General features: G+C 40.0%; 2 protein-coding genes across 2 annotated transcripts; one reads left to right on the forward strand and one right to left on the reverse strand.

Moving 5' to 3' along the window:
* Positions 1–2,845: 2,845 nt before the first annotated feature.
* Positions 2,846–6,032, reverse strand: LOC131944033 (uncharacterized). The gene is made up of 5 exons (XM_059304481.1): positions 5,990–6,032; positions 5,309–5,498; positions 4,586–4,667; positions 4,132–4,251; positions 2,846–3,795 (listed from the first exon to the last, which is right to left on the reverse strand). The coding sequence occupies exons 1-5, from the start codon at positions 6,015–6,017 to the stop codon at positions 3,592–3,594; spliced, it is 624 nt and encodes a 207-aa protein (XP_059160464.1). The 5' UTR covers positions 6,018–6,032; the 3' UTR covers positions 2,846–3,591.
* Positions 6,033–8,908: 2,876 nt separating this feature from the next.
* Positions 8,909–15,713, forward strand: LOC131944035 (uncharacterized). Its single transcript, XM_059304484.1, has 3 exons — positions 8,909–9,126; positions 14,899–14,956; positions 15,414–15,713. Exons 1-3 carry the CDS (start codon positions 9,087–9,089, stop codon positions 15,661–15,663), a joined length of 348 nt encoding a protein of 115 aa, XP_059160467.1. The 5' UTR covers positions 8,909–9,086; the 3' UTR covers positions 15,664–15,713.
* Positions 15,714–15,954: the final 241 nt, after the last annotated feature.

Consider the following 15,954-nt stretch of genomic DNA (forward strand, 5'->3'; position numbering starts at 1 on the left):
GAAAAACAAACAAACAAACAAACAAACAGACGCGAAAGCAAGTTAAAGAAAACGTGGGAAAAACACGTTAAATTATTGAGTTTCTTTATTAAACTATTTTAGTCCTTAAATATCTGATATAAATCTTTGCTTTTTAGCTTCAAGGATCATCTAATTCGAGAATACAAGAAATTTATGTAGGCCTAATTAATATATTCTAGATCTAGAGCTACTGAAAAACTAGACTTAAGCCAGCCGTAGATTCTAGATCTAGATCTCTAGCTTTATCTAGATATGCCAATAGTGAGTTTCTGTACTAAACTATTTCAGACCTTTAATATTTCATATAAATATTTGTTTAGCTATGGAATTGGTTAATTTGGAATAAAATTTATTTAATTTGAAATACTACTGCTAGGGCCTATTCGTGTAAATCAAGTTTCTTACGCACTCTTAAGTAAAGTATACCACTAATGTTGCTCCTAATAGTAAAATCCTAGATAGCTGAGGTGTTAGTGTAATAGTTATCATGCGGGTGGAACGGGTTCGAAACACATCAGGTCAATGTTAATATTTTTTTTCAATTTTTTGTAGATGTGAATGAAAAAGTTGCCTATTGGAACTTGACGCGACACTGGGCATGTGAAGTAGAGTTCACCTGTTTCCGTGTCCTCATCATATGAAAGGATAGTGTGGTCAGAGCCATGCTCGGCCGAAACATTTTTTTTAATCGATAAAAACATTTTGTCTGATACTTGGCGGGACACTGAGCAGGTGAAGTAGAGTTGGGTAGGTGAAGAGTTCACCTGTGACGTCAGCATATGAAAGGATAGTGTGGTCAGACCCTGGCTCAGCCGAAATCGGTATTTTAAAAGACAAAACATGTCTGAGTTGGCGGGAACTGGGCAGGTGAAGTAAAGTTGACCTGTTTTCGTGACCTCAGCAAATAAAGGGATAATCTTGTCGGACCCATGCTCAGCCGAAATCAGTATTTTAAAAGACAAAAAGTCTGAGGTGTGACGTCTTTTTGAATGTGGGGGTCTGTTTTTTTTGTGTGACGATAAGTGACACACGTGATGTCATTTATGGATGACCCCCGAAACCCACAGTTATCCATGGATAACGGGTAGTCTAGTATCATATTATAAAGCAGCACTTTCAAAGGAATTTTTAGCCTGGGCGTGTTTTTCTTTAAAAAAAAAGCGGTTTTGTCTTTGTTTAAAAGTAAAGTTACCCTTTCGACAAGGGGCAGATGAAGTAGATCTCACTTGATTCTGTGGCATCGGATTATGAAGGGACACTGTGGTCAGTTCAATGTCCGCCCAGGTCTAATGAGTACTTCACTCACGCGAGGGAAAGCAAAAAAGGCTGGTCATAGTGCTGAATCAGGGGCGGAACTGCAGTGCCGTCAGGCCCCGCATTGGGGGGGGGGGGGGGGGGAGGGGGGGGCAGGCCGTTTAGGGGGCCCACAGCCGACTATAATTCATACTTTAAAATTTTTGAATTTTATTTATGTGCGTTTTTGCTTTGATATTTGGTTTGTAAAAAAAAAACTACTGTAGCTGCGATATGATTATCTTTATTTTACAGTCACTATACCACGCTCCTCCGAAAACGTTCAAATCCACACTCAAACTGTAGTGTAAAATATAGGCAAAACTTCAAATTCATAGCTCGAGAAGCCGCTAGACATTAGTGGGCTTTCATGATGTGCGGTATTTCTTTGCGGCATCGTTTAGGGGCCCGAAATCCATTGTACATTTTTCAAGTTAACGTTAAGGTTAGCTAAGAGGTCCTAAATGTTTTTACAATTTTTAAGTGGGCATCTTTTGTTAGTGGTGGTATGTTCAAATGAACACTTGCCCAAAGGCCGTTTGCCCAAAATTAAAAAAAAATTATATGATTAATTAGAATTTTAAAAACCTGAGAGAAACGAAAATGGTATTTTTGTTAAGAAAAGTCATGTCTGTACTCTTTTTATATAGCAAATATAAATTAATTCATAATGTCTGATTGGTTTTATATATATATATATATATATATATATATATATATATATATATATATATATATATATATATATATATATATATATATATAGGCCTATATATATATATATATATATATATATATATATATATATATATATATATATATATATATATATATATATATATATATATATATATATACATCTGTCACATTCGGGCAAGTGTCCATTCGTTCGGATATTTGTTGCATTCAGACAAGTGTCTTTCGGGAAAACGTCTTTGTGTATGTGTGTGTGTGTGTGTGTGTGTGTGTGTGTATATAATTGTATATATGTGTATTTGTGTCGGGGAGGGTGTGTGTATGAAGAACGACTGTTTAACACGTCTACAAACTATTGTCAGGAATATTTTGTTCTTGTTTGCGGAGGGATCTAATAAATTAAAACAACACATATGCTCAAGAAACATTTAAAACAAAGTTATATTCCAAATTTTAATTTTAATAACCAAAACAAAATGTAATGATAATTAAATGGAGCTGCGGAGGATTAAACATTTCAAAATAAGAAAATAAAATGTCCGTTTACAGAAGAAAAATACACAGCTAATGGGATGTAAACTAGATGGGGGTGTTGGTGTGGGGTGTGGGGTGAGGGTGTGAGGGTGTGGGGTGAGGATAATTTAAAGATGGGGAGAATCAGAATGTTCTGGACATTTGTCTTATTGCTCTCAAGTTATATATATATATATATATATATATATATATATATATATATATATATATATATATATATATATATATATATATATATATATATATATATATATATTATATATATATATATATATATATATATATATATATATAAAATCTATAACTGGTGGTGTGTTCGCCTGTACTTATAAAGTTGAAGCTAGATGTATCGTATTGAGCAACTGTAGCCATCAACTAGCCATCAACTAGCCATCACATATCTTTGCGCTAGAGTTGAAACATTCCCGAATTAACCTCAAAACTACCTCTTTAATTTTAAAATATACAAGAAATCTTCGTACTTATCAGAGTAACATATCCAACTATTGACATATTTACATGGAAACTATATATATATATATATATATATATATATATATATATATATATATATATATATATATATATATATATATATATATATATATATATATATATATGAAAAAAAGATGTAATTTATAAATGTAAATTGATACTGTGCAGTAAAACATTAACATTTGACCAAAGAATTGTGATACCACATTTTTTAAAGTAATTTTGTACATCCTTTGATGAGCTTTCAAAACTAAATAATTTCTCTATAAAAAACCTCTTAAAACCTTCGAAGCTGAAAAGTTTGCTAGACCTAGTCCCAAATGGCAGAAGAGTGCGGATGATGCTGTTAGAAGTTTCTAGAACAATTCTTTGGTTGTAAGAAAGAAAAAAAAACTGAAGACCAGAAAACCTCCAATGATAAAAACAAAAATTAACCCATTCGCTCCCATGTCCCATGGTGACGTCACTTATGCTACTTCGCTTGTTGTTGTCCATTTCGTGACGTCATAGTTTTGTGTGTCGCCGTTCCAAACGTTGGATTTACTGACGTCATCACTGCGTCCCGTGCCCCTCTGTGTTACCCTGGTAGGGGACGAACATCGGCACCCCTCCCTGAGTTTGAGTGGGCAGAGCTTGACCTTGGGCAGGGGCTGGTATCTGACCTTGAGGTAGGACTGGGGCCTGTGGGGCGGGGGGCGGCTGCTGAATGAAGACGGTCTGAGGCTGGTCTCTAGAGGCGAGGATCGTCTGGCGGCCCTGGGGGGGGAGATGCATTCAATTAGTGACCAAAAGCTGGGGGGGGGGGACAAGATGTCATTTAATTAGTGACTAACAGGGGGGGGCAAGATGCCATTCAATTATTGATTAAAGGTAGGGGGGGGGGACAAGATGCCATTTACATAGTTACAATTATAAGCTGACCGCAGCGCTGATAATGACCTAACTGTGATCAGCTCTGACCATGACCTAACTGTGATCAGGTCTGACCATGACCTACCTGTGACAATGACCTACCTGTGATCATGACCTACCTGTGACCATGACCTACCTGTGATCAGGTCTGACCATGACCTACCTGTGACCATGACCTACCTGTGTGACTAGATGTCTGGTGGCGGGGGCCCCTCTGGCTGGCGAGACGGGCAGGGTGTTGGGATCGACTCCATGTGGCACCTGCACTACACGGATCTCAATCTCTCTGTCCTGGTTGGGCTGGAGGGGGGGGGGGGGGCAGGGTCAAGGTTTGGGTTATGTGTCACTCAATGGGTTTCAGGTTATGTTAGTGTTAAAGTTAAAAAACTAAAGGCAACGTTAAAGTTATGTTCAGGGATAACAAATTTTGAATGATGACATGTGGGTGATGACATGTGGGTGTTGACATATGGGAGATGGCATGTGGGAGATGACATGTGAGTTATGACATGTGAGTTATGACATGTGGGTGATGACATGTGGGTGATGACATGTGGGTAATGACATGTGGGTGATGACATGTGGGTGATGACACGTGGGAGATGACATATGGGAGATGACATGTGAGGCTCACGGTCTTTAGCTTGAGGTATGAGGGGACTGCTGGCGCCTGGAACCTCTGGAGTTGTAGGGGACAGTCGACCTCGTTGTCGGCCCTGTGGGTCAGAGGTCAATGGTCAAAACACACGTGTCAAGATGACAAACTGTGACTTTTCAATTAAATCATTAACACGACAGACATGACCTAACATAACACGTGACCTAACATATCATGTGACCTAACACACCACGTGACCTAACATAACGCGTAACCTAACATAACACGTGACCTAACATAACACGTGACCTAACATAACACGTGACCTAACATACCATGTGACCTAACATACCATGTGACCTAACATAACACGTGACCTAACATACCACGTGACCTAACATACCACGTGACCTAACATACCACTTGACCTAACAGATCACGTGACCTAACATACCACGTGACCTAACATAGCACGTGACCTAACATACCACGTGACCTAACATAACACATGACCTAAAATACCACGTGACCTAACATACCACGTGACCTAACATACCACGTGACCTAACATACCACGTGACCTAACATACCACGTGACCTAACATACCACGTGACCTAACATACCACGTGACCTAACATACCACGTGACCTAACATACCACGTGACCTACCATACCACGTGACCTAACATAACACGTGACCTAACATAACACGTGACCTAACATACCACGTGACCTCAGAGAACCAAGATGTCACTGACCTGCATCTAGACCTGTCAAAGTCGAAGGCCTGACCCAGGGGACAGCGCAGGCTGTATTGACGGTTACGGTAACACCTGAAGAATGAGGTGCAGCTGTCGGAGGCGGGGTTGGGGATGTCCTCTAGGGCCGTGCCGCACCCCGTCCCGTAGGTCGCCTGACCCCAGGCTGACGAGAGCAGGAGGGTCATGCCTGTGGGGGTGGGGGGGGGGGGGTGTGTTAAATTTCAGATCAAACGTAACACAGCTTTCTGGTAAAGCGTAACACAGATTTATGGAATATTCAACTTATGATTGACAAAACTTGCTTACATAAATTGACAAAACTTGCTTACATGAATTACCCAGAACTGCTTACATAAATCGACAAAACATGCTTACATGAATTACATAAACTAAACGAGAACCCTACGACGCATAAATTAAAACACATGTAAGCACATACTCTACTTCATCTGCACTTTTGGACCTCTCTACTGTTTAAAATCAACTTGACCTCTCTACTGTTTAAAATCAACTTGACATCGACAAGAAAGTTTAAAATCAACTTGACATCGACAATAAAGTTTAAAGTCAACTTGACATCGACAAGAAAGTTTAAAGTCAACTTGACATCGACAAGAAAGTTTAAAATCAACTTGACATCGACAAGAAAGTTTAAAATTTGGACACGTTTCTACTCACCCAGAAAAGCTAAACGTAAAAATGCCATGTCTGTTTGGTGAAGGCGAGCAGACGAGTGCTCACACACATGCACGCTCGGGTTTTATACGACCATCAACAATGACGCAAGACTGACCGGACAATGGTCGTCTGCTGAACGTGTGGTCGTGCTCAAACATTGAAGGAGCAGACGACACGAGCCTTTACAAATTGTGTCCAACTTTGGATATTGTAAGCAAAGCCGAATAATGAGTTGACGCGAGGAAACAAAGAGATTTGGACTTGATTATATTTCATAGTGGGGCGGGACGCTCGCCTCACAATAGAGGTTAGGTGAGTAGAGAGGTCGAGACACGAAGGTCATGACCTTCACCATCAGACGTGACGCTAACACAGGGGATTCTTAGGGTCAAAAATAAATCAACAATCACAACAATCACAGTTACGATCACAGGAACAATCACCCATCATAAACAATCATTCGCTTGCACACAATTTAAAAAAAAAAGATATAATTGATCAGTTAATTAGTGAGTCATATTGCAATGATCATTAATTTAAGATTGAATTTTGTGTACGGTGTCGATAGTTTTTTGTAGGTTATTCATTCAACAAGAGCCCAAGTCACATGACCACCTGCCTAGTATGACGTCACACACAACTGAGCTCAAGGGAAGATAACTCCAAGTGTAGGGTTAATGAAGTTTTAAAAAGATTCAGTCAAAAACATTGTGTTCTAGAACTTGTTCTGGAACTTGTCTACAAAATACCATACAGTGCCCGGGCATTACGTTCATAAAACCAATTTACTTAACTGCGTATTCTATGTAGACAGATGATATCTAACACAATATTCTATGTAGACAGATGATATCTAACAAAATATTCTATGTATACAGATGATATCTAATAAAATATTCTATGTATACAGATGATATCTAACAACATATTCTATGTAGACAGATGATATCTAACAAAATATCCTATGTAGACAGATGATATCTAACAACGTATTCTATGTAGACAGATGATATCTAACAACATATTCTATTGCAGAACATACTCGATGCTTACGTCAGACAATAAGAACATTCTAGAGAACTTGACCGCTTGTTTATTTACATTTATGTTGGTGACCTGGTGACGTCATTGATTACATTGTAATTTAAATACGCTTTCATCTGCTATTGTGTAGCCTAATTATTTTAATTTTAATTAGGGTAACTTCCAGTGGTAGGGCTAGAGTAAGATTCAGGTGTAGGGTAAGATCTAGGGGTAGGGTAAGATCTAGGGGTAGGGTAAGATTCAGGTGTAGGGTAAGATTCAGGTGTAGGGTAAGATCTAGGGGTAGGGTAAGATCTAGGGGTAGGGTAAGATCTAGGGGTAGGGTAAGATCTAGGGATAGGGTAAGATCTAGGGGTAGGGTAAGATCTAGGGGTAGGGTAAGATCTAGGGGTAGGGTAAGATCTAGTGGTAGGGTAAGATCTAGTGGTAGGGTAAGATCTAGGGGTAGGGTAAGATCTAGGGGTAGGGTAAGATCTAGGGGTAGGGTAAGATCTAGGGGTAAGGTAAGATCTAGTGGTAGGGTAAGATCTAGGTGTAGGGTAAGATCTAGTGGTAAGGTAAGATCTAGGGGTAAGGTAAGATCTAGGGATAGGGTAAGATCTAGGGGTAGGGTAAGATCTAGGGGTAGGGTAAGATCTAGGGGTAGGGTAAGATCTAGTGGTAGGGTAAGATCTAGGGGTAGGGTAAGATCTAGGGGTAGGGTAAGATCTAGGGGTAGGGTAAGATCTAGGGGTAGGGTAAGATTCAGGTGTAGGGTAAGATCTAGTGGTAGGGTAAGATCTAGGGGTAGGGTAAGATCTAGGGGTAGGGTAAGATTCACGTGTAGGGTAAGATCTAGGGGTAGGGTAAGATCTAGGGGTAGGGTAAGATTCAGGTGTAGGGTAAGATCTAGGGGTAGGGTAAGATCTAGGGGTAGGGTAAGATTCAGGTGTAGGGTAAAATCTAGGGGTAGGGTAAGATTCAGGTGTAGTGTAAGATCTAGGGGTAGGGTAAGATTCAGGTGTAGGGTAAGATTCAGGTGTAGGGTAAGATCTAGGTGTAGGGTAAGATCTAGGTGTAGGGTAAGATCTAGGTGTAGGGTGTCACTGGTGTCATCTGGTGTCATTTTGAGCCACAGGTGTCATATGAGGTCATTGGGGTTCATCTGGTGTCACTTGGTGCCATTTGGTGTCATGTCACCTATTGTCATTTTGTTCATTTGATGTCATCTGGTGTCACCTGGTGTCATATGTGTGATGTGGTGTCATCTGGTGTCATTTTGTGCCACAGGTGTCATCTGGTGTCATCTGTGTCATCTGGTGTCATCTGGTGTCATTTTGTGCCACAGGTGTCATCTGGTGTCATCTGGTGTCATCTGGTGTCGAGCGACGTGGCCTTTACCTTGGCCAAGACATACCAACACTTTATTTTTGCAAACATTCCAATATAAAAAAATGTAAGAAAATATTTAGAGCTAGCCACCCTTCTCCTGCCTGCCTGAAGTTTTGGCTGTAAAAAAATTGCAGTACTTTGGCTAATAGGCCAGTCGGCAGGAATGTGGGGACTGTCTCCTAGAAAGCAAATGTTATGGACGTCAACTAAGGGCGGCTTTAAATAAAGTTCAAACGTTAGAACATTTTTACCTGAATTTTCTTACCTGTAGGGTAAATGTCAGAAGGTGAGCAGGGAGCAACAGCCTTAACTCATCCACCAACCGCCCCCCTCCCCACCCCACCACCCCACCCCCACACATGCACCCCAAACTTGTAAGAAATGTGTGGGGACCAAGTGAAGCAATGAGAACTAAGTAGGTGTTAATCTACTCAACCATTTACCTCAGCAGAAATATGTACCTGTGTTTACCGCCCGACCAGCCCCGGCCCATATAAGCGAAGGTCAGGCCTAGAGGTAATCCCAGGATTTGAGAGATAATCCGTGCGCATGAAACTCGGAGAAAAAAGTGACGGTGAAAAAAGTGACGGAAAATTTTAAGTAGAAATCAGAAGTTAGAGCGTCAAGAAAGTTTTAATCTAACGACGTGAATTTCTAGCAGAGGGAGTGAATCGAAGCCAAGATGACGTTACAATCTATTTACATTGTGCTTTTAATGACAGGTAAGTCGCCCATGCTAAAAATCAAAACTTCTGTCATTGAAACATTATCTCGATTGTTTTAGAACTTTGGACTTCAGATTTTAAAAAATAGAGACATGAATAAATATACAAAAAATAAACAAAAAAAAAATAATAATTTAAAAACATAATTTTTCGGCGACTCCACATTGCATAAGATTTAAACTTTGTAAAAAAATTGTTTGTCATAGCAAAAGATTCGATCAATATTTTTTATTACAAGCTTTTATTTAACTCACTTCCTCTCTCTGTCGTCAGTCGTCAGTTTGTCTGTCTAGATCGCAACGGCCGAGCGAAATTGCAGGCACTTCTAACCGACAGATACGGTTCGTAGTTGGTACGTGGGTCAAAACATGAAGACAATGCATCGTGACATTAAATTTGACTTAATTGGTCGCTTGATTAATTTTTTATGAATTAATTAAAATTTTGACCAAATTAGTAGGCAGTTCTATCCACACGCGTCATCACGGCAAAAGCGCGTAATCACGTTCAATGGTTTTAGTCATGTTACTCTATTGTAAATAAAAACATGTAAAGTACTAAACATTTTTTCATAAAAAACGTTTTAATAACAAGCTTTTATGTAATAATGCAAAAAAGGCGGAAAATAAATTGTACACTACTATTTAAATAACTATAAAGAAAAGCGTGGGTCACTTTAGTATCTATTGGATACTTTTACTAATATTTAGAAAGAGACCCACGCTTTTCTTTATAGTAATTTAAATAGTAGTGTATAATTTATTTTCTACTTTTTTGTGCATTCTTACAAAAAAGCATGTTATTAAAATGTTTTTTATGAAATTAAAAAAAATATTTTTGTCCAGTTCTTCCGTTGAAAAAAAACAACAACAAACAAACAACAAACAAACAACAAACAAACAACAAAAAGGAAACAACGACTTTTTTTCTTAGCTAAACACATCTAGGCGTATTTTTTAGAGCAATTTCCATTCTGGAGAATTGCGATTATTAACTCGTCATTTCTGGGAATGGATGGATGGATGGATGTCCGCAGCTTTAAGTCGTATCTCCTCCTCAACGAAGCAATATCGAGGACTAGTTCCAAAAGTTCCGAGAATGATTGTGGGCCAAAAAAATTCCCGGAATTCCTTCCTGAATTTCCCGGAAAAGCCAAAAATCCTCGAAAAAAAAATGCAGTTTTTGGCCCATATCTCGGCAACCAGACCACTTAGCGACTTGAAACATTTACCAATCGATTCCTGCCATAATTTAGAACAATATTGCCGAAGAAAGTTTTCAAAAATATCCTTTCGTTCGGTCACAAAAAAATTATTTACTACTTTTTTAAACTGAGCATCGTGTAGGCTTTTTTCTCCTTTTTTTTCGACTGATACGGGAGGCTAGCCTGTCGCGACGTGGGATCGTTCGCGTCACTGCACGCGGCAAGAGAGAGAGAGAGAGAGAGAAAGAGAGAGAGAGAGAGAGGCGAGCTACGCGTCGCTCGTTTTTTTCCACGTTTACAAACAAGAGGGCTCGTTTTAATCATAGTCAAATACTGATATAAACGTTTTAATACTGATATAAACGTTTTAATATTTGGGCACCGTTGCTGAATATATGATTTATCTCGATTTAAAATTGTTATGGATAACATAAGGAAATTGCGCTTAAATTGTCACTAGACTTTTTATTGACTTGTTTTATAAAAGCGGACTAATATCAGCTTAAATAAATCGGGAGTCATCTCCCCTAAACTTTCTCGAATATTCTTATATAAAACAACAGGGGATGGCAACTCGGGATATAGGCATGATTTTTAAATACTTAAATTTTTAAAAATAGAATAAAATCTCGTAGAAAAAAGAATTGCACACCAAGTGAACGCCATACAAAATGTGCATAATAGTGCGGAATATTATTAGTACTTTATAAATTCGCATGCGTTTTTTAGGAAATCGGAAATAGCGAAAATTACTACTTCCGGTCAACGGAAATTTCTCAAATTTCATTTATCTATCATAAAACGTACTAAAGTTTTAGGCTTTAAAAAAATTCTAAGTAGAAAAAGTTCCACTTCCGGTTATCGGACATCGCGCAAAAGTTGATACGGTCTACAAATTTGATATAATACTTATATTTGAAATGTCATCGACCTAGCTGTAACTACTCAATTTATCGAGTTTACAGACACACACACACACACATACACACTCACACAGACATACGGTCAAGATTGCAAAACTATGTTTTTCCGACTCAGAGAGGTGTAAAACGTCGTGATTTGCAAAAAAAAAATTTGTTTGCACAATTACAAGACTTTCTCTATACTTTGTATATACCAGAAAGTAAAAAAAATGACTCAACTTTGAACTCTCGCCTTTCTTTTCTCTTTAAATCAAGACAACGACCATCAACCTTAGACAGGAAAGAAGGTTGATTATAAGCGTAAAATTTTATCCCAGATGTACTCACCTGTTCCATGTACTCACCTGTACTCACCTGTTCCATGTACTCACCTGTTCCATGTACTCACCTGTACTCACCTGTTTCATGTACTCACCTGTTTCATGTACTCACCTGTACTCACCTGTACTCACCTGTACTCACCTGTTCCATGTACTCACCTGTTCCATGTACTCACCTGTTCCATGTACTCACCTGTACTCACCTGTACTCACCTGTACTCACCTGTTCCATGTACTCACCTGTTCCATGTACTCACCTGTTCCATGTACTCACCTGTACTCACCTGTTCCATGTACTCACCTGTTCCATGTACTCACCTGTTCCATGTACTCACCTGTACTCACCTGTTCCATGTACTCACCTGTTCCATGCACTCACCTGTTTCATGTACTCACCTGTACTCACCTGTACTCACCTGTACTCACCTGTTCCATGTACTCACCTGTTCCAAGCACTCACCTGTTTCATGTACTCACCTGTTTCATGTACTCACCTGTACTCACCTGTACTCACCTGTACTCACCTGTTCCATGTACTCACCTGTTCCATGTACTCACCTGTTCCATGTACTCACCTGTACTCACCTGTACTCACCTGTACTCACCTGTTCCATGTACTCACCTGTTCCATGTACTCACCTGTTCCATGTACTCACCTGTACTCACCTGTTCCATGTACTCACCTGTTCCATGTACTCACCTGTTCCATGTACTCACCTGTTCCATGTACTCACCTGTACTCACCTGTTCCATGTACTCACCTGTTCCATGCACTCACCTGTTCCATGTACTCACCTGTACTCACCTGTTCCATGTACTCACCTGTACTCACCTGTTCCATGTACTCACCTGTTTCATGTACTCAATTGTTCCATGTACTCACCTGTTCCATGTACTCACCTGTTCCATGTACTCACCTGTTCCATGTACTCACCTGTTCCATGTACTCACCTGTTCCATGTACACACCTGTTGTTCCATGTACTCACCTGTACTCACCTGTTTCTTGCACTCACCTGTTCCATGTACTCAATTGTTCCATGTACTCACCTGTTCAATGTTCTCACCTGTTCCATTTACTCACCTGTTCCATGTACTCACCTGTTCCATGTACTCACCTGTTCCATATACTCACCTGTTGTTCCATGTACTCACCTGTACTCACCTGTTCCATGTACTCACCTGTTCCATGTACTCACCTGTACTCACCTGTTTCATGCACTCACCTGTTCCATGTACTCAATTGTTCCATGTACTCACCTGTTCAATGTTCTCACCTGTTCCATTTACTCACCTGTTTCATGCACTCACCTGTTCCATGTACTCAATTGTTCCATGTACTCACCTGTTCCATGTACTCACCTGTACTCACCTGTTCCATGTACTCACCTGTACTCACCTGTTCCATGTACTCACCTGTTCCATGTACTCACCTGTTTCATGTACTCACCTGTTCCATGTACTCACCTGTACTCACCTGTTTCATGTACTCACCTGTTCCATGTACTCACCTGTTCCATGTACTCACCTGTTCCATGTACTCACCTGTTCCATGTACTCACCTGTTCCATGTACTCACCTGTTCCATGTACCCACCTGTTCCATGTACTCACCTGTTCCATGTACTCACCTGTACTCACCTGTTCCATGTACTCACTTGTACCCACCTGTTCCATGTACTCACCTGTTCCATGTACTCAATTGTTCCATGTACTCACCTGTTCCATGTACTCACCTGTTTCATGTACTCACCTGTTCCATGTACTCACCTGTTCCATGTACTCACCTGTTCCATGTACTCACGTGTTGTTCCATGTACTCACCTGTTCCATGTACTCACCTGTTCCATGTACTCACCTGTACTCACCTGTTCCATGTACTCACCTGTTTCATGTACTCACTTGTTCCATGTACTCACCTGTTCCATGTACTCACGTGTTGTTCCATGTACTCACTTGTACCCACCTGTTCGATGTACTCACCTGTTCCATGTACTCACCTGTACTCACCTGTTCCATATACTCACCTGTTCCGTGTATACACCTGTTACATGTACTCGCTTGTTCCATGTACTCACCTGTACTCACCTGTTCCATGTACTCACCTGTTCCATGTACTCACCTGTTCCATGTACTCACCTGTTCCATGTACTCACCTGTTCCATGTACTCACCTGTTCCATGTACTCACCTGTTCCATGTACTCACCTGTTCCATGTACTCACCTGTACTCACCTGTTTCATGCACTCACCTGTTTCATGTACTCACCTGTTCCATGTACTCACCTGTACTCACCTGTTCCATGTACTCACCTGTTTCATGTACTCAATTGTTCCATGTACTCACCTGTTCCATGTACTCACCTGTTCCATGTACTCACCTGTACTCACCTGTTTCATGCACTCACCTGTTTCATGTACTCACCTGTTCCATGTACTCACCTGTACTCACCTGTTCCATGTACTCACCTGTTTCATGTACTCAATTGTTCCATGTACTCACCTGTTCCATGTACTCACCTGTTCCATGTACTCACCTGTTCCATGTACTCACCTGTTCCATGTACACACCTGTTGTTCCATGTACTCACCTGTACTCACCTGTTTCATGCACTCACCTGTTCCATGTACTCAATTGTTCCATGTACTCACCTGTTCAATGTTCTCACCTGTTCCATTTACTCACCTGTTCCATGTACTCACCTGTTCCATGTACTCACCTGTTCCATATACTCACCTGTTGTTCCATGTACTCACCTGTACTCACCTGTTCCATGTACTCACCTGTTCCATGTACTCACCTGTACTCACCTGTTTCATGCACTCACCTGTTCCATGTACTCAATTGTTCCATGTACTCACCTGTTCAATGTTCTCACCTGTTCCATTTACTCACCTGTTTCATGCACTCACCTGTTCCATGTACTCAATTGTTCCATGTACTCACCTGTTCCATGTACTCACCTGTACTCACCTGTTCCATGTACTCACCTGTTCCATGTACTCACCTGTTCCATGTACTCACCTGTACTCACCTGTTCCATGTACTCACCTGTACTCACCTGTTCCATGTACTCACCTGTTTCATGTACTCACCTGTTTCATGTACTCACATGTACTCACCTGTTCCATATACTCACCTGTTCTATGTACTCACCTGCACTCACCTGTTCCATGTAATCACCTGTTCCATGTACTCACCTGTTCCATGTACTCACCTGTTTCATGTACTCACCTGTTCCATGTACTCACCTGTACTCACCTGTTCCATGTACTCACCTGTACTCACCTGTTCCATGTACTCACCTGTACTCACCTATTCCAGTCCTGCTTGCAGTCCAGACGACAGGAGACATGTACTACAGACAGCAGCCGATGTCGAGGTGAAGGTCACCAATTATTTATTTCATTAATTTAACTTTCGTCAGACCAAATTTTATTTTTGTTAATTAACGAAGTAATTTTTATTATATTCATTTACAATTTTAACAGTGAAACAATTTAATTACTATTTTAATTCTAGACCTCAGTTTTAGACTATACTGTGCATGCTTTACGTGTTAGCCGGAAGATAATTAATGAGCGATCAAAAGAATGAGAAGGGATATGTTCGCTAATAACATTTAGGCCTACATATGACATATGCATAATATATTTATTATATATTTAGTTATCCCTTCCCCGCGCATGTCTGTGTAAAGTCTGGCTTTGTCACATGTTTGTAACACGTCTGCTAAATGTTACAGCTAGCTCCGTTTGTTACACCATGTGACTATAGGTCGAGGTTTGAAACGTTGTTGATCTGTTATATAACATTAGAACACAATCTTTGTCCATCAGCTCTGGGAGCCGGCCCAACAAAATCATCCACGTGCACCATTACGACGCTGGGAGCAGTGGCGGCAGTATGATGAGTGGCAGCTACAAGAAGCATGACTCTAGCATGGGCAGCATGGGCAGCATGGGCAGCATGGGCAGCGGCAGTGGCGGCGGTCTCATCGAGTTGCTCATCCTGTCCAGTCTGCTGGGGGGTACCAATACAGCAACTGCAACTACTGGCACTGGCGGATTTCTCTTCGGTGGCAAATAGTTCCAGAATTATGTTCACGTGTATATCCAATAAATCGTTTTTACAATCTATTACAGCAGAGTTTTCTTTTTACCTTGTTAGAGACGGACAGTTCCATTAGGGTGATAGAATGTGTTGAAATTTTATGTTTGATGTTTCACAGTTCATTTACCTATATATATATATATATATATATATATATATATATATATATATATATATATATATATATATATATATATACATATATATATATATGTATATATATATATATATATATACATATATATATATATATACATATATATATAT

The sequence above is a fragment of the Physella acuta genome, unplaced genomic scaffold (assembly GCF_028476545.2).
Source record: "Physella acuta isolate Inbredline_101_S28 unplaced genomic scaffold, ASM2847654v3 ptg000476l, whole genome shotgun sequence".
Taxonomy (NCBI): domain Eukaryota; kingdom Metazoa; phylum Mollusca; class Gastropoda; family Physidae; genus Physella; species Physella acuta.

Excerpts from the sequence above, each read along its gene's own strand:
- LOC131944035 (XM_059304484.1), top strand. The coding sequence starts at position 9,087 with ATGACGTTACAATCTATTTACATTGTGCTTTTAATGACAG. Across the intron at positions 9,127-14,898 it reads CATTGTGCTTTTAATGACAG|TCCTGCTTGCAGTCCAGACG; the intron begins GTAAGTCGCCCA and ends CACCTATTCCAG. Across the intron at positions 14,957-15,413 it reads AGACAGCAGCCGATGTCGAG|CTCTGGGAGCCGGCCCAACA; the intron begins GTGAAGGTCACC and ends TTTGTCCATCAG.
- LOC131944033 (XM_059304481.1), bottom strand. The coding sequence starts at position 6,017 with ATGGCATTTTTACGTTTAGCTTTTCTGG. Across the intron at positions 4,252-4,585 it reads CATACCTCAAGCTAAAGACC|CCCAACCAGGACAGAGAGAT; the intron begins GTGAGCCTCACA and ends CCCCCCCTCCAG. Across the intron at positions 3,796-4,131 it reads CCAGACATCTAGTCACACAG|GGCCGCCAGACGATCCTCGC; the intron begins GTAGGTCATGGT and ends CTCCCCCCCCAG.